This window comes from Montipora capricornis, chromosome 14 (genome assembly GCF_036669925.1).
Source record: "Montipora capricornis isolate CH-2021 chromosome 14, ASM3666992v2, whole genome shotgun sequence".
Classification (NCBI taxonomy): domain Eukaryota; kingdom Metazoa; phylum Cnidaria; class Anthozoa; order Scleractinia; family Acroporidae; genus Montipora; species Montipora capricornis.
In genome coordinates, this window is record NC_090896.1 from 9,666,325 (window position 1) to 9,684,553 (window position 18,229).

An 18,229-nucleotide genomic window follows, 5' to 3' on the forward strand; every position below is an offset into this window, starting at 1 on the left:
ATGAGGAGTGGGATCCGCCACTCCACATGCTTACGAAAGGAGCAATAAGACATCCCAGTGCCAAGACAAGTAGTTGTAAACTGTGTATCAACTAAATATGTTTAATTCGCTTTCTTACTAACCTTTCTACCATGGGTGAACGAGAGCGTTTTTCGTTTTATTTTATTTCTTCTCACAAATAACCATGCACTGCAAGGATGGACAAATACACGCACTTCAAAATATTTTCAAATGACTAAATAAATACACCTTGTATAAATTCTGTTACCCCTACAAGCATACATGCACCAACTTTGTAATGAGCTAAAATGCTATTTCATAGCCCCTTTAAGGAAAACGAAAGATGAGCAGTGATTATATCGGCACCAACGTTTGACGCGAATACGCCGAGTATGTCTTTCCAGCACAAGCTTTGCCAAGTACGTTTTTGAATAAAAATTTATAAATATTTAAGAGGGAAAGTTGTGTTCCGGACAGCAGCATTGATCTTCGATGTTCTTTGCTTCTTTAAAATTTACTTGTAGAGGTTACTTTATATGTTCTCACGAACAATCATGCACTATGTGGAGGAATCTTCTTCGAAGATTTTGAAACGACTATATTACATTTTTATATTCGGCACCAAGTTGAACGTTCGACACGAATTTTTGCCCCCGCATAATCTGTGTCAAGTACATTTATCAATAAAAATCTATCAATATATTTAACCAGGAATTGTGGTTCTGGCTAAAGCGTTCATCTTGGATGTTGTTTGTTGTTTGTTGTTTAAACGAAAAATTTACCTGTAGAGGATATCCTCTAGCTTTCTATACCCATGTATTTTCGAATGCGATGGGAGATATCAAGAGCGGATGAGGTAAGACTGAGAACGGATCCCCATGCACAATCATAGTTCTTTAAAATCTATTTTTAGTTTCGCAGAGCTATTTTAAGTTCTCCTTCCCAATGCCGTACATATTTGAAAATTTTACTACTTACAACAGGCCAATCAGGTGCTCTCTAAAAAATAGCAGCGTGGGTGAACCATGCGCTAAAATTAGATTTTTAAAAAACTCTCTGTGGACTGAGGAGGTCCATGTATGGGGGATCCACTATCTTACCTCATTTGCTCTTGGATATATCCTTGATTAATTAAACTGACCGTTGATTCTGAGCATGCGCATGAGGAAAAAAATTCTTTAAACCTGATGACGGTGCTCAGAACTAAAGACTCGGACACATTGGTACCCTGACCTAAAGGTGGTGGCTAATGTCATTTTAAGTGAGACAAAAATTGAATTAATTGTTTTGACTCCTACTACACTCTACTTTCTAATGGGTACAGCGCTTGTCACTAGGTCACCGTGTAAGAATATTGGAGCACTTTTTCCCTGTGTTGGCATGTTCAGAACGAACGGGGGACAATAAAGGACGACAAAAATACTCTATTAAATCGGAAATAAAGCATACCTGCCCCGTAACTGAGGCAGTGCACATGCGCCAGTGCACAGATTCCAGTTATTCGAATTTTGTTACCTCAAATGTAAAGACAGAGCAGATCTTATGGTTAGAGGACTCCAAAAATAAGTAACGGTTGCAGTATTAACCAGGCCCCAGTTGTTGAAAGGCCGGATAACTTTATCCGGTGGATACTCCAAACGTTTTGTACACACCTTTACTTACATGTGCTTAGGGTGTGCATATTAATGCTTAAGTGCCCCAATTCAAATATCTTTGCACAGATTGAAACTGTCGGGTAGTGACTTATCCACCAGATAAAGTTATCTTGCCTTTAAGCAACTGAGACCGGGTGTTAAATCTAGTTAAGTTGATCACGTTACTGATCATCGATGGCCACCTCCACTTTCCGCAGTTAGCAAGTGAACTGATGCATGACTTGTCACCTCTCCGACTCTGGGATATCTTCGTATAATACAAGGCCGAGTTCTTTCATTATATGCCAATTAAGGTTTGCGAAACCCATATTTGTGAGACATCGCATGAGCTCTTGGCTTGTTGCTTGGAACGTAAATCTCTGGTACCATTTTCTGAGCGCAATTCGACAGCATTCCTTTGGAGAGACTTCGTTCTCCTGTAATTCGTCAATATCAGATTCTGGAATCTTTGGTTCGAGATCTCTTGCCAGAGTTATCCAAGAAGTTCCTTTTTGCATTTTCTCGGCAACCACATCACAAATGCGACGACTGATTTGTTCGTTGATCTTGGCTCGAGCTAATGCAGGGCAAATTCATATAAGTTAATGGTTTAGATACGTGCAGAAATGAAAGGAATGAGATGTAAGCGAGATTATGTTTAAGTGCACTCAAACTCAAATTTTGTTGGTCTACAATGTTGATCTCCCCACCGAAAGCAAACATATTTGACGATTCAAATTTTCGCTTTTTATCTGCCGGAAGACGCGTAAAGTTATCAAAACTAGCAGTAATTTGGACCCACGTCACAAAGGTAAAGGTAAAGTAAAGTCGTGCATTTATATAGCGCCTTTATCACAAACGTCTCAAAGGCGCTTTACAATGATCAGTTTACCCCCAGCGGACTGGAAGCATATACAGGCGCAAATTGCAGCCGCTTCTAAGCAGTCCATGCATGCTGGTACTCATTTTACCGACCTCGGAAGGATGGAAAGCTGAGTGAACTTCAGCGGGAAAGAAGGTCGCCAAATATTCCACTCTCGGCAGAACCGGGAATGGAACCCGGGACCCTAGGGTTGGAAGGCAGAGATCTTACCACTGCGCCAACCCCTCCGCCAAACTGCTTACCAATGCAAAATTTCTTCCTAAACAGCAATGCAAAGCTGTTTAGTTCAGTTCAGTTCAGTTATTGTCCACCATGATGCGTATCTGACGCTTTGACGTCCAGCTCCACTTTGAAGTTGAACTTCTTCTTCATGAGGCTGGTGAGCTCTGCTTTATTCTGCGTTGCCTTCTAAACAGCAATGCAAAGGTGTTCAGTTCAGTTCAGTTATTGTCCTCCATGATGCGTATCTGATGCTTTGACGTCCAGCTCCACTTTTGAAGTTGAGATTCTTCTTCATGAGGCTGGTGAGCTCTGCTTTATTCTGCGTTGCCTTCTAGGCTCTGAACTTGGACACATTCAGGATTTCAGAAATTTTACACAACGGGCGGTCTGTAATACTTGCATTGAGGTCTTGCAAATAGAACGCGCTTGGTGAGTGCGTCATTCGGTTGCCTGCAGGTGTGCGCCTTATATTTTAGGTACTGCGCCTCGATAAAATCGCGTAGTGTTGGTGTACCGACTATCCTCTCACAGTCTGGACGTAAACATTTGAACCTGAAATCGCCTTGGTTTTTTGAGTTTTTGTATTGAATCGACCCCGTATCATCCTCCGTAGGAATTTATACCAGCATGATTCTAGTTTGGTCATTTTAAAAGATTTTGGTAGTATCGCTTGTGTCGCGTAGATTAGCCTGGACCTGACGCATGACTTCAGAAGCTGGCGACGCGCCTTCATTTTCAGATTGTGACGTAAAATCGAGAATAGACCCATGCCTCTCACATCACGGTCATGGGTCCAAATTTCTGCAAATTTTGCCAAGTTCACGTGGCTCGCACAGCACAGAAGGAGGCAGTGTGGCCCAGTGGTTGGGACGCTTGTCTTGAGATCCGGGGATCCCAAGTTCAAGACACGTTCTGACCACTGGTTGAATTTGATCCTGGTTCAACTTCCCAGCTGCACTTGTAAATAGGCAACTAGTTTGCCTTTGGCCAGTTGGGATTCTTAACAGTTGTTCTTGTTCTGTTCCGTCGTTTCGTTGTGTTTCATTGGCCCTGAAAAGCCCCTATGGGGAGCGGTCAATTAAGTATGTATTGCATCATTGTACAGAAAAAACGAGAATTTCTGGGTAACAATTTGCTTCGGATGGGGACACTTATATTAGGAACAAAAATATTTGAGTTTACGTGCACTTTAAGTGTTACGAGGTCTCCCATTTCCCCCCTCCCCACATTTCACAATGTATCCTGATATACAGATGTCATATGACCCTAGTTTAACGGCATGGCTTCCACGAGTTTGCCATAGCTCAGTGATAGAGCATCCGAACTAGTAATGTGAAGGTGGTAGGTTCCACGACATTATCGTTCTAACCGAAACACATTTGAACAATTCTATCTCTGACAGCGAAGGCCTCCCTAACAATTATTAAGTATTTAGACGAGATCGTAAATCTAATGGACGCAATTGAGGAGGCTGCTGATTGCTGTGCGGGACCACATTACAGCCACTCCTCGTGAGTCTCTTCAGACTGAATCTGAATTTATTTTTATCGCTATATTATCCTGTGATGATCGTGTTATTACTTTAGGAATCTTCTAAGCAAGAATGTGATTGGTTAAAAGAGCAAAAATACTCGTGCTGCACGTGCAGCACGATTTTCCGTGCATTTCTTTGCCGTACTCCACCAAAATAACAGCTTGAAATCACCAAATTTTATGATGAAAACGTGAGCATATAACAATGAACCATTCATTTATTTTAAAACCGTTCGTACCCAGTCCAGTTATAGGACAGTTCGCACGTATTGTACAATGTGATCAAGACGGAATAATCGCGAAATACTTAAGTTATATTTTGGACTGACGTTTTCGTTGCCGTAGCCGTAGTCTTTGCTTCTCCATTCCGCTGTCGTCAGTAGGGAGAAGGGAGTTTAAAAACCCCCTACTCCCTACAGACGACAACGGAATGGAGGAAAACCCATCGCAAGTATGGAAACAAGTCGTTTCGGAAATCGTCCTCCATCAACGTACAGAATGCAAAGAACACTAATAATCTTACTAGTCGTCTGTCTTTACGAAACCCTACGCACCTTCAAGAAGACGATCTCTTATATGCTTCAGGCCCTCACCACCTTCTTCTAGCCCACTGACGATCTTGTCAAAGCACCTTTCCTTGTGTTCCTGAGGCAGCTTCGAAAGTTCCGCTAGAAATTTTTCCTTTACATCTCTTAAACCCATTATCGACCTCCTCGACAATTCCAGGTGATCCTCGTAAATTTGTCTTTTATTGATCTCGTTTAGCACTCCACGGCACGCAGTGAGGATGCCATACGAATCATCAAAAGGAGCCTCATCAAATGTGGTATCACGAAGACGCAAACCAAAGAATTCCACAGGTGTTTTCTGCCGAAAATTAATAAAACACATTCAATAAAATTGTCCATTGAGGAAAGTCTAGTCTCCTACACAGCCGTTCTTTGTGTAGTCACGCCGTTTTATTTTTGTGTGGGGAGGAGCGTTGCGTGACGCCGGACACAAAGAACGGCTGCGTAGAAGACTAAAGGAAAGTTGAGCCCTGCCTCCTTATTCGGACATTTCTCAGCCGCGCACATTATCAGCCGACATACCACCCACCAATGCTGCAATGTACAATTGCTGGTGGACGAAAAAAGGAAGCTAATGAGAGATTTTTTGTTTTCGTCCACCAGCATGGCGGCGATGACGTAACATGAAAACCACCTACACTTAAACGCGCCCTTCCATGTACAGGTGTACATGTGAATAAATATCATATTCTACTGTACTGAAACTAAATAGTTTTCGTCCAGATGACCAGAATTTTAAGAGTCGAGTTCAATTCGCGAAAAAAATATTTCGCTTCTCCGACATGGCTGCCGTGACGTAATGTGAAAACACTCTATAAGGTGAAGGGTTTTCTTCTTTCGTTCTCGTCAAAGAGTATTTTTTACACACTTACGTCAGGATCAGCTCTTTGGGGAGGTAGTGTCACCTCCAGTTCACACAACATATTGTCTTCATCTTTTTCTTGGCTCTTGAAGAATGAAACTATCAGGTCTCCTCGATTCTCAACACGAATTTTAAGACTCTTCAGAAAGGGTTCGTCTTGAAGGCTAAAAATAAATGAAGTGTCAGTCGTCACGGTCCAAAACCGTACTTTTATACATCGTTAATTCTGAGTAATGTTGCAGCATTTTAAAAGGCATGCTCTCAACGAAGATTGAAATCAATAAGACAATCTGGTGCAAAGTGTTTTCTGACAGATATTAGATGCCTTCGCTGGGCTGACGAGTGCGGGAAAAGAGAGCTCTGCCATGGATCGACACTCACTTTGATCCAACCGCCGTCCACGACCTTGGACGGTATGTTAGCTGACTGTCACTCGAGCCCAAGGTGTCTCACGCATTCCTTTACAGTAATTCCCCTGTTGTTAACTGAGCCCGCACAAGATGTGAAGTATCACGTGAGGATTCTGCGGCGAAGTAACCGTCGCGCATGCTCAACAGAGTGGGCTTTGACCCACGAACGCAACTGAAAAGAGACCTCTGCTACTAGGAAATGACCAAGGGTACGGCAACGACAACGCCACAAAACAAGAATGTTATTGGTTGATTTAAACCGGGAAAAATAGTCGTGCTGCCCGTGCGACACGCATTTCAGTGCATTTCTTCGCCGTACTCTTTAACTCATCAATAGCCATCTTTCTCGTGACGTCACCAATTGTTGTTAATGATGCCAACCAGAACTTAATTGGCTGTTGGAACAATGACTTATTTTGTTCCGTGGTTGGCAAATTTGAATATCAAAAGAAATGTGACGCCCATGTTTGTAAACAGGAAATATCGCGATTTCCAGGTTTTGACGACAACGCAAGGATACAACAAAGAGCCACTCATTTTCTATCTTTGCCTTAAAATCGTTCGTACCCATCTTGGCCCGTATTGTACATCCTAAACAAGACTGAATAATCGCGAAATACTTACGATAGCGCCAAGATGTATCTTAGAGTGACTTTTCGTTGACGCTGCACTGTCCTTACTTAAAGGGGCTAGGTCACGCAATTTTAGGCAATTTCAGCACTGATCGAGTGGTCATAGAATTAACTAAAATATCAAAATGACTGTTCAAAACTGTAGAAGAACTCTAACAAAACACAAGGAAGTCAAGAAATGACATGGATGGACAAAACTGGAGAGGATTGAAATGGATTGAGTTTGGGTAAATTTGAAAAACGTCGGCCCACCTTTTTTCAAATTTATATCAGTCTATATCAAAATGTCATTTACAAAGCTGGAAAATCATTCTCAGTTGTTATGTGGCCGTGATTTTGCAAATGAAAGACTCTTGCTCTGCCAATTTGACGTTTAGAGCTCATAATTAACAAAATTAAACAAAAGTACCTAAAATAGCGTGACCTAGCCCCTTTAAACTCTCCATTCAACGCTTTGGTTTCACCTGACGTCACGGCGGCCATGTTGGTTGACAGAACAATAACGAAAAATTCTTTTGGGAATTTGACTCTATTATTATGCAAAACTTGAGCTACATTTTTCTCTTGTTTTCGCACCAACATGACCGTCTTATCACGTGAGTGCAATCAAAGAATAAGATCCGTTCTGCTAAAAAAAACGACTACCAAAAAGGGTACTGCATATCATCCTTTGAGTCTGGGTAAAAAAAGAACGGTGTGAAAACTAGCCGTTCAATAGGCCATTTCCGAGTTCACGTATGTCTCCTCTTCAAAGCGAGTCTAAGTGCGAAGTTTTTGTGATGGTAATAAGTTCTACTTTACATATGAATGAAAACTAATTTTCATAACAAACATAACAACTTCGCACTTAAACTCGCTTTGAAGAGGAGGCAGACATGAACTCGGAAAAGGCCTATTATATACCTTAAGGAAAGTTCACAGCAGCTAATAGTTAAAATATTTCACGAATTTAAAGGGAACATCCACTCCGACAAAACCTAACAAAATAGTTTTTCCAATCAAATTTGCTCGACAATTTTCTCCAACAAGTGTTTAAATCGAAAAAAAATGAACCTAAGAATCGCCAGGAGCCCATACTGGAGCGTGCAACTTCCTTACAGCGTCTGTGAAACGGTGTTTTCACAAGTAGGTTTATTTTTAGACTAGCCGTTACCACGAATTAGGTCAAAAAACAAATTCACTTACGGTTCGGTGACCCTATGACGTCAGCTTAATTTCTTGTAATTGGTCATCGGGCTCCTGTGGGAGTCTCATTAGCGGGAAATTCAATCTAAAAATAACCTTACTTGTGAAAACGCCTTTGCACAAGTGTAGTTAAGTTGAACGCTCCGGGTGATGGGCTCGTGGAATCGCTTGTTTCAGTTCACTTTCAAATTTTCCGGGCGCCGCCATTTGAACAATTGTGACGTGTTACGGTTTGCCTTTATTGTTTTTTCACACAATGGGTTTTTGTTTTGAAACAATAGCGACCTTAAGCATGCTCGACGATTACAAGAACGAGGACGACCGGAAGCGAAATTTTCCATTAAGGACAAACTGCGCATGCTTGTAAGTTTGTTTTCGTCCTCGTCGACGACGAGAAAAGTGCAGCGAAGTCGTTGTTGTGAGAACGTAAGTTTTTCCTTTGAATTTATGGCCAAATAGCGTATTCTTTCAAAGCATTTAATTGCTAAATGTATCATTAAATATTCGTAGAAGCAAATGTGTAAATTTAAGCGCTTTGAGTCGAAATTATCATTAAATACAAGCTTTTTTGTTTCCACTTCTGAAGAGGTGAAGGCAGGCGAAGGAGCGGGAAAACCATGAGTAAATCAAGCTTTTGTTACTTGTGTCCTTAGTGAAATTCCATAGTTTAGTCGGTGATTTTCTTATTGCTCTTTTAGTGAATGATTTCGTTTACTCACAGTCATATGTTCTATCGGATTTTTAATAGTTAAGCCACAGACTATTAAAAGAGACTATTTTGGAAACGCTACGTCTCTGTCTGCAGCAGAATGTAGTTATCGCACAGTTCAGTGAGTCCTCAGTTTCTATTTAAGTCAATGAATTCCTTTCTGCCGTGGAATTCCTATAGTCCGAAATTTCCTTTTCCCTTTAAATCTGTAAATGCTTTTAAAAAAATTTATGAAGATAAATTTTTGTCGTCTTCGGTCAGGATGCTTAAGTCTTATTTTTCCCGCCAACAACGACGTTTTCGCTCCAGTCTATTTGACACTTCTTCGTCATTTTGTAATCGTCGAGCATGCTTAAGGTCCCTAATAGGGCAACCACGACACGTCACAATTATTCAAGATGGCGGCTTACGCGAAATTTGAAAACCAAAACAAGCGTTTTTGAAATTTTATTTGTTTTCGATACAAACACTCCCATTAGAAAAAGTTTCATCATTTTTTATTGCAAACATCATGTTCTGTTGTTTCAAGTTATTTTCTTGTTTTAGTGGAGGTTTCCTTTAAGGAACAAAATTACGTAAGATTAAGTTCGGAAACGAAGCGAACGCGAGGTGGTCACAAAAAGAATGGCTTAAAGGGGCTAGGTCACGCTATTTTAGGTAATTTTGTTTAATTTTGTTAATTATGAGCTCTAAACGTGAAATTGGCAGAGCAAGGGTCTTTCATTTGCAAAATCACGGCTACATAACAACTGAGAATGATTTTCCAGCTTTGTAAATGACATTTTGATATAGAACGATATAAGTTTGAAAAAAGGTGGGCCGACGTTTTTCAAATTTACCCAAATTCAATCCATTTCAATCCTCTCCAGTTTTGTCCATCCATGTCCCTTCTTGGCTTCCCTGTGTTTTGTTAGAGTTGTTCTATAGTTTTGAACAGTTATTTTGATATTTTAGTTAATTCTATGACCATTCGATCAGTGCTTAAAATTGCGTGACCTAGCCCCTTTAAGTAGGATTACAATTAAAACACCAATCTCTTCTTCCCCTCAAAGACAGTATGTATTTCCTCAGTTATTACTGACTCTAACATTATCGCAAGGACATTTTTAAAGGGAATATGTATAGTAAAGTTTTTATAGGGAATATGTACAGTAAAATCTGTTAAGTCTCACTCCTATATAGGAGTCAATGGGTTAATTGAAGGGGATATAGAGGTTGTTAATACATTGACTCCTAAACCGCCGCCCATTGACGAGTAAAATCGCCTGGCGTTAGACAGAATAAAATCTAAATCTCACTCATAGAAGACAATGGGTTAAAGGGCAGACCGTTTTTGAGTAACTAAAGAGGTTTTTAACAGCTTTTATTCTACGTTTCTTCATAAAACCTTGGTACCGAGAAATTTTATCTCACCTGACGTGAAACTTCCGTAAGCGTTCAGGTCTTATAGCAGCGACAATACCTTCGGATAGGAACATGAAAGCTTTGTCGTTAAAATACATGAGTTCATCTGAGCTTCCATCTCCTATCACAACATTATCTTTCTTGCCCTCGATCTCTTCTACCTCTGGTTTTTTACACGTTGGAACGCAGTACAGCCTTAACTGCGATGTTTGGTGCAAACGAGTGTCTCCGGGAACAAACGCTAGAAAAGATGCTGCTTTTGGTACAGAATCCAACTTCTTGACTTCTGGTTCCACAGTTTGATCAATAACAGCGCCAGCGCCTCCAGCCAACGGTAGTTTGTTCCAACACCAATCAACCAAAGTCCACAAACTGCAACAAGAGGGAGTTGTTGTAAAACACGGACTATCTTGAAGTAATGTTTAAAAAACGAGGAGCAGTGTTTTATCGGGTCTAAAACACGAGGCGTAGTTGCGAAGTTTTTGAACAGTTTCAAAAACACTCCACAAACAGCGTGTCCCTCTGGAGTCCGGACAAAATTGTCAGAGGAGAACATCAGCATACAAGAAAAACAAGGTATGGATTATTAATACCCTTTATATAAGGAATTCTAATGAGGAGTGCTTTATTAGTTATAAAGCTTGTGCACGTGACGATTTATCGGTGACCTGATTGGCTACTCCACTCATGAATTATTAATGAACTTTCGAAAACGTGTTAAAAAAGACCAGCTAAAATCGAAACAAGTGGATTAAAGTTTCTTAACTGGCTTTTCAGGCCCAAAACTGGAAAGGTTCCGGGGACCTTCGAGGAAAAAGAATACATAAGAGCAAAAAAGTCATCTCAACTTTGCTTTGACACTTACACTGAAAAGTGCCTGACTTCAAATGTGATGATATCTCCGTCAAATCTCGGAGGCGTCTCAAGTTTGTCTGTTATCTCAATCCACTCTTCCTCCTCAGAGCTTGATTCTTTCAAGAGGACACGAACACGGACTAATGACATATCGATGTCTCCTCTCCTGCAACGTTCTCCCAAAGACAATGGAAGCTGGATGGTTACAGGCTTCAGAAAGTCAACTGCTCTTGGACTCGTTATTCGCAATATCGGTCCTGGCAAAATTTGCTTCTTCTTGAACAATTTTTGGGAAACTTCTTGAAGCTGAGTAAAATGGAAAATAAAGCAATAAATTACAGAAATAATAATGTTTACACAGAAATTCCTATTGGTAATCATATGATATCGAATGCAATTTGGAACAAATAAAGAAGAAATAATAATGTTTACACAGACATTCCTATAGGTAATCATATGATATTGAATGCAATTTGGAATAGCTAAGAAAGAATATTATTTTTTCAAAGACGAACACGAGCTCATGCATTTCCGTGCATTCTTATTGGCTAAGAGAATTGCAATTTTCTGGTAACAGTGCAGCAGAGGTAATTCAGTGCAAAAAGAGGTAACAAACGAAGAATTACTTTCGAACTAAAAAAACCTGGAAGACTTAAGTCTTCCATGTTTATGTTCCTTTCAAAGAAAAGGCACCCACGTCTATGTCCTCTTAGTAATAGACAATTTTTTTAGTTGTGTCCTCAATCTCGATCCCAGAGCTCTTCTTTTGCCTGAGGGAGAGAAGAGCTCCGGGGAACCTTAAAACAAAGTGTCTTCTCATTGGTTTTCGTGAATAACAATCAAAAGCGTATCTAATTGGTGCATTCATGTTAGCACGAGGAGTGAGCAGGCGCCGTAAGGCTCAAATAGCCAATTTTTGGCTGTTTGAACCCTAAGGCGCATGTTCTTCTACCTAGAGTTTCCCAGAGCAGTGTAATCAGCTTCTGTCTACGTGATTGCTTCAGTTGTTTAGTCTTTTGTTTTTGGCTTGAGTATATCGAGGTAATCACATTGTTCATAGCTTGCGTTCACGTGATTAAACGGCCGTGGTGGTGTACAAAACAAAAGCCAAATGTCCCTCGCGTTTGAGCCAAATTCTCGCGCGGTGGCCTCGTGCTTAGTGCGCTCGACTCCGGATCGAGTGGTCCGGGTTCGGGTTCGGGTTCGGGACATTGTGTTGTGTTCTTGGGCAAGACACTTTACTCTCACGCCGCCTCTCTCCACCCAGGTGTATAAATGTCTACCGGCGAATCTATTGCTGGGGGTAACTCTGCGATGGACTAGCATCCCATCCAGAGGGGAGTAGAAATACTCCTAGTCACTTCATGCTACGGAAACCGGAGATAAGCGCCGGCCTGATGGGTCTTCTAGGCTAGGCTCGTAGCAGACTTTACCTTACCCAATTCCCAAAAGAATTTTTCGCTATTGTTCAGTACACCAACATAGCTACGATGATGTCAGTTGCAAGCCAAGGATACATTGAGTTACGAGGGCTGTTACATGACTCGAAAAATCGAGCCGACGTTTCAAATTCTTTCTGACCAACTCGAACATGCGCGTTGGATAGCACGGTCCCTCTAAACACGGGTAATTGACACATGTGACAGGCTAACCTTGGCAATGACTTCAAATGATTCATCTCGTGGAACTGCATTTTGCGGAAAAGATATTCTGGCAAGTGGAAATTCAGGCCACACCAGTTCGCTTTCCTGACTTGTGATGGTATGTTCATGCGATCTTAGACGACAGACCACTACGAACGTCGAGCATTGTGTTATCTTACTGATAGCCACGGGAAAAAGTAAGTCTGGAACGTCACCAGAGCCAGCGTGGTCTCCCTTAATGTCTGAAAAAAAGCTTCGAGTTATTGACTTGTGTTAACCACGGAGAATGGAGACATGTTCCACTGAGCTGTAGTGTGCATATTTGGTCAAACTGGCTTGGGTTGATCAAAAGATGGACAATGCTATCAGTAGTGTATAGCTGAGTTGGTTTTCATAGCAGTCATGCGCAGAATCAGGGGTGATTATCTTAGAGCGGTTTTCAATTGAGTGTCGAAAGTAAATAGCGAATTTCTTTGGGTTTGCATTACTTCTCGCATAGGGACTATAAACCATATAGGAACCGTCTCTCAATCCTTCCTGTTAATCCACACTGTGGGCCGTTTAAGAACCCACACACCAGGGGGGAGACCCCGGTGTTGGTGGTCTATATCTCACAGAATTGTAGACCGCAATGAGACTTTATTTGATGTGTGCGGTATAAAATTATAATCACTTTATTAAAATCTCAAGGCTATTTAGCCGATCACGAGTGCTCTGCTAATTGGGGAGACTACAAATCAACGGAAACCAAAACAAATCAAATCAAATGCTGTGAGGAGAGAGGAAAACCGGAGTACTTGGGGAAAAACCTCTCAGAGCAGGGTCGATAACCAACAAACTCAACCCAAATACAGCAACGAATATGGGAATTGATCCCCGGGCCACATAGGTGGAAGGCAAGTGCCCTTACCACTGCGCCAGGCCTGTTCCCCAAAACAAACAAACCACTACCATTACCAATTTATACTGTGAAAGTAAGGCAGCATTTACACGAACGCGGTTTCACATAGACAGGGTTTCACGACTTTGAAACCGCGTCAAAATCGATGCGGTTTGGAAGTGTTTACACGGCACCGTTTTCGCCAGAAAATCAAAGCCTTGATGGTATAAGCGAACGCTGCACAACGTGCTTAATTCACCATTTGAATCTTACAATAGAAATTTCGCGCTAAAATAGTAACCGTATTCAAATCGATGCGGTTTCGCCCTTTAAACGACAGATGAAACCGAATCGTTTTGAAAGCGCTACACTTGTGGCAGCGATTTCAAATCGACCCAGTTTGGCCAACAGTCGTGATCTGTGTCGTGTAAAAAGAAAGCGTAACCGCATCGAAAACGATGCGGTTACAAATGAAAACGCGTTCGTGTAAACGCTGCCTAAAACACACGGTCCCTTTCTAGACAAGACTTGCATCCGTCGTCTGCTGTTACTTAGTTCAGGTAACAAAACCCACTTTACTATAATCACAAAAAAACTCAATCAATCAATTCTCACCATGCTTTGTGCGCAAATCCTCCGTTTCAACAATATCGTCCCACTCATTGTTTTCACTGTTGATCAAAGTTTTAATCACCACTTCATAACCCTTAAGATTTGAGGCACAGTGTGGAATGACTATTGTGACAGCTTCATTGAAATGCTGAATGCTCGGACTGTCCACTTCTGATAGCTCAATGACATCACTGACAATGTCCTCCTGGTGAAGGAGAGGCGGACAACGAGCACGAGGATTCCATCTGACAAGTTTTAATATTCTGTCTTCAGACACTGCGCCAGAAGGGAAGATTACATGTACGGCAACTTCCTTGGGGTCCCACCGTGTCCCTTCTTTGACAACTTCTCCACTGAAAATGTCAAACAACAGAGTTGACCAACTATGCCCATTCGTACCGATCTATGGGCAGCGAGCCAACCTCGTTAGTCAGGCCTAAAATTACCCATCTCCTAACAAATTACAAACACGCCAGGGATCAACCAAATCACTGAAAAAACACTGTGTAACACAGAAACTCGTCAATTTTCAAAACCATCCCCGTATATTAACTATGCATTGTCATGCTTTTTTTTAAAAGAAAAATACAACTGAGAGTTAAGAGATATCGCCGGATGAATTGACTCGGAGATATTAGGAAAAAATCTGAGTGCTCCATCGTAAGAGCCGAAACTACGATCTTCCGATTACTTCCGGCGTGACTTCGGATGCTCTACCACCGAGTTATACGAGTCCTCTGTAGCTCAATGGCTCAGTGGTCGTAGGTTCGACTCCTGTAAAGGAGCACTCGGGATTTTTTCTGAGTATCCCTGAGTCATCATCGATAAACAAGTCTCTTCATTTCACTCAACGGGGTTAGCATTAAAATAGTGTTCGTCGAATTTTGAAATTATTTAAACTTCGCTAAATTCAAGGTTTACCTACTGATGATGCAGTTTTGGAAGCTGTCGACCTTATATGTTTCTCAAATATGAAATATAATAATAATAACAACAACAACAACAATAATAATAATAACAATAACAATAATAATAATAATAATAATAATAATAATAATAAAGCTTTAAGAACAAACTCGATCAAGCACAGCATAGATACGACCTCAGAGTCACCAAGATGTAGATTGTATGGAGATGCCACTGAAACAGTACGACACATTGTCAGTGGACGTAAGAAGCTTGCCCAGAGAGAGTATAGAAAGCGCCGCGACAAGGTGGTCCTGCAGGTACACTAGGAGATGTGCAAGAAGTATGGGATAGATTGTAATGACAAGTGGCATGACCATCAACCATAAACAGTAGAACACCCAACAACTTGAGAGAATCGAATAATAATAATAATAATAATAATAATAATAATAACTTTATTTAAGTCTCAAGATGATTTAGCCGAACACGAGTGCCCTACTAATAGAGGATACTAAAAGCCAACTGAAATCAGAAAAAAAACAAATCAAATATTGGTTTTTGAGGAGAGGAGAGAAAACCAGAGTACCCGGGAAAAACCCCTCGGAGCAGAGTAGAGAACCAACAAACTCAACCCAAATATGACGTCGCATCCGGGAATCGATCCCGTACCACGTTGGTAGAAGGCGAGAGCTGTCACCACTGCGCCAGCCCTGCTCTTGTTGATTGATAGGGACGATATTTAAACGAAATTGCCAGATTATATATTGATTATTCATATCTTCACGACCACCCTCAATAGAAAACGGTGAAGCATTACAATCGCAGTGTTCTCACCAGGATTTTGTCTTAACGAGTCCAAGGGCCCCCTTTCCTGAAAAATACGGGCCCTGTAAGAGCTTAGGTGGGAAAAAGTCACTTGCGCTCCATAACTAGGGTGGACAACATACTTCGTGATTTCTCTGTCCATTTCATCAAGGCACGTTCAAACTGGAACTCGTGCAATGGTGGCCCTTCGACAATATTGTATTTGATTTGTTTGCCTCGAGACAGATCTTACAGGTCGTGATATTTTTGTCGGCATCATAGGCAAGCCATGTGTATCGCAATCCACTCTGAAAAACACGGTCTTTCTTCAATGAAATAGCTTATTTGCCTTGCTTGCTAAGCTGCCCTCTTTATTGTCCTTTTTACCAGCCAGCGTTTCAATGATCTCCGACACTTTCTTAAATCCTTGGTACTTTAGGGCGAAGGAAAGAATCTAATTTCCTACGTACCACGAAGAATGACATGAGCCCGCACTCTAAATTATCTGTTACACGAAGTATCTACCTGATCCAAAATGGCGGCCAAGATGTCAAAGCTGCGCAACACTCGTGTGACTGACGAAGACAAAAGTTAATATAATTGAAGGCTTTGACAAACTGTTTCATTCAGTTGAAGAAGCACAGATCTGGAATATTCGCCGGAACCATTAAAAGATGCTAACTTACTTCTAAAAATCTGTTTGGCTTGTAGCATCCTTATGCGCACAAGTGAGCGCATTTGCATGGCTTTTAAAGTGCCATTTCTATTTTTCCCACAAGTGCGCGGCCTGGCGAGAACACTGCGATGCCCATGATTTTTAATGGCATAGGACAAACCGTAATTTCAAATTCCAAAGACTGTTTACCTGCATATGACAATGCTATCCTCATTCGTGTCACGAAAGGGACTCAAGAATTCATTTTCATCCTGAAATGAAACCTCATCCTGAGATGAAACCTCGATTTCCTCGTCAGAAGTTAAATCGACCTCTTCGTCTTCCTCAGATTTTTCAGAGGTTACTTCTATCTCTTCGTCCTCTTCTTCTTCTTCTTCCTCTCCACTGACACTCCCTTGTGCCAAGGCGGCTTCTTTAAACAAGGGCGCTTGGGGTTATAACATGAACGATAGGAAGGTTACAAAATTGTGAAAGATGAATAACCAACCAAGCATAATAGCACCGCGCGAAATTTAATGACTTCGCGTCTTAAGTGGGCCAACTCCTCTCTTCAAGCTCAATTGGGAGCGTACCTGGTCACAAAGAGCCAACTTGTAAGCGCAAAATAACGATAACATCATACCTTTTCAATCGAAAGATTCAAAAAGCAAAATTAAAACATGGAGAAACTATTGGAAATTCTAGTTAAAATTCGAAGGATGTTTGAGAAATTTTTTATGGGAATTTAAAAATGTCTTATGAGCATAAGTGTTACAAATAGTACGAGGATGTGGCGTCTGTCAACAAGTATAGTTCAGCAAATAATATCAGGATTATTTAACACAATCTGGGAAGATTTATGTGCCGTATTCATTGGAAAATTTTGTCTACTTGCTAAAGAAATCGTTTTGTCTTAGATATGAGAATGCCAAAAAGCCCTTGCACCAAGAGACATGCGCATTCATCAGTAATATGTCCTGCAATACCAAGATCATTGTTATCAAACAGGAACACAATAGACACTTTGCATGACCGTGTCATGTGACCTTGTCAATCATAAAAAACGGTCGTGGTACAAACTACACGCCAGAAATGGAAAGAGCGTGATGAAATTAGTAAAAATAATATCTTTTAGACCACTGACGTTTAAGTGCGTAATTTTACAGCGATTTGAAAGTTTGAAAAATGTAAAAGAAGTGTGTGCTGGATGGCAAAGCCTGTTTTCCTTATAAATCTCAGTTACTTTTTTCAGCATTAAAATCACTGTAAAATCTCTCACCTAGATGTCAGTGGCCCCAAAATCGACATTCTTACTAATTTCATCACGCTCTTTCCATTTCCGGGGTCTAGTTTGTACCACGACCATTTTGCTGATTGACAAGGTCACGTGACACGGACATGCAAAGGGCCTATTAAAAGTCACAATAATCGACAGGAAGACTATTTATAATTAGTACATACTAAAACAGTGGATAGCGTTGAACGCGCACCCTGATTGGCTACTGAAACTCCGGATATTTTCGCGCTTGTTGGATATGAGATGGTAAATAGCCAACGAGGCGCGTAGCGCCCAGTTGGCTATGATTGATTGTTTTATTAAATTCCTTTAACTCCAAAAGTTTGCAAGTACGAAATTCGAGAGAAAAACGGGAGAAAATCCGAGCGAAATCGAAAAAGCTTGATGAAGATGCGAAGTTGTGTTAGCGGTAAGACAGAAGCAGGCTCGTCACAACATTTCTTACCTTTTCGCATAAATTGATCCAGACTTTCCACAAAAACGCTTGCTTTATTTAGACAGAAATTTCACTTTCCTGCGAAAAATTTTTCA

At 41.0% G+C, this 18,229-nt stretch overlaps 1 protein-coding gene across 1 annotated transcript in view; it reads right to left on the reverse strand.

Moving 5' to 3' along the window:
* Positions 1 to 148: 148 nt before the first annotated feature.
* Positions 149 to 18,229, reverse strand: part of LOC138032958 (uncharacterized) — a 24,115-nt gene continuing 6,034 nt past the window's right edge. Inside the window, exons 4-11 of the mRNA XM_068880676.1 lie at positions 16,612 to 16,849; positions 14,037 to 14,386; positions 12,551 to 12,783; positions 10,909 to 11,204; positions 10,053 to 10,415; positions 5,714 to 5,867; positions 4,827 to 5,139; positions 149 to 2,211 (exon numbers count right to left, since the gene is read on the reverse strand). Of these exons, the coding sequence (XP_068736777.1) occupies positions 1,880 to 2,211; positions 4,827 to 5,139; positions 5,714 to 5,867; positions 10,053 to 10,415; positions 10,909 to 11,204; positions 12,551 to 12,783; positions 14,037 to 14,386; positions 16,612 to 16,849 (2,279 nt within the window). The 3' untranslated portion in view covers positions 149 to 1,879. The remainder of the gene's footprint in view (positions 2,212 to 4,826; positions 5,140 to 5,713; positions 5,868 to 10,052; positions 10,416 to 10,908; positions 11,205 to 12,550; positions 12,784 to 14,036; positions 14,387 to 16,611; positions 16,850 to 18,229) is intronic.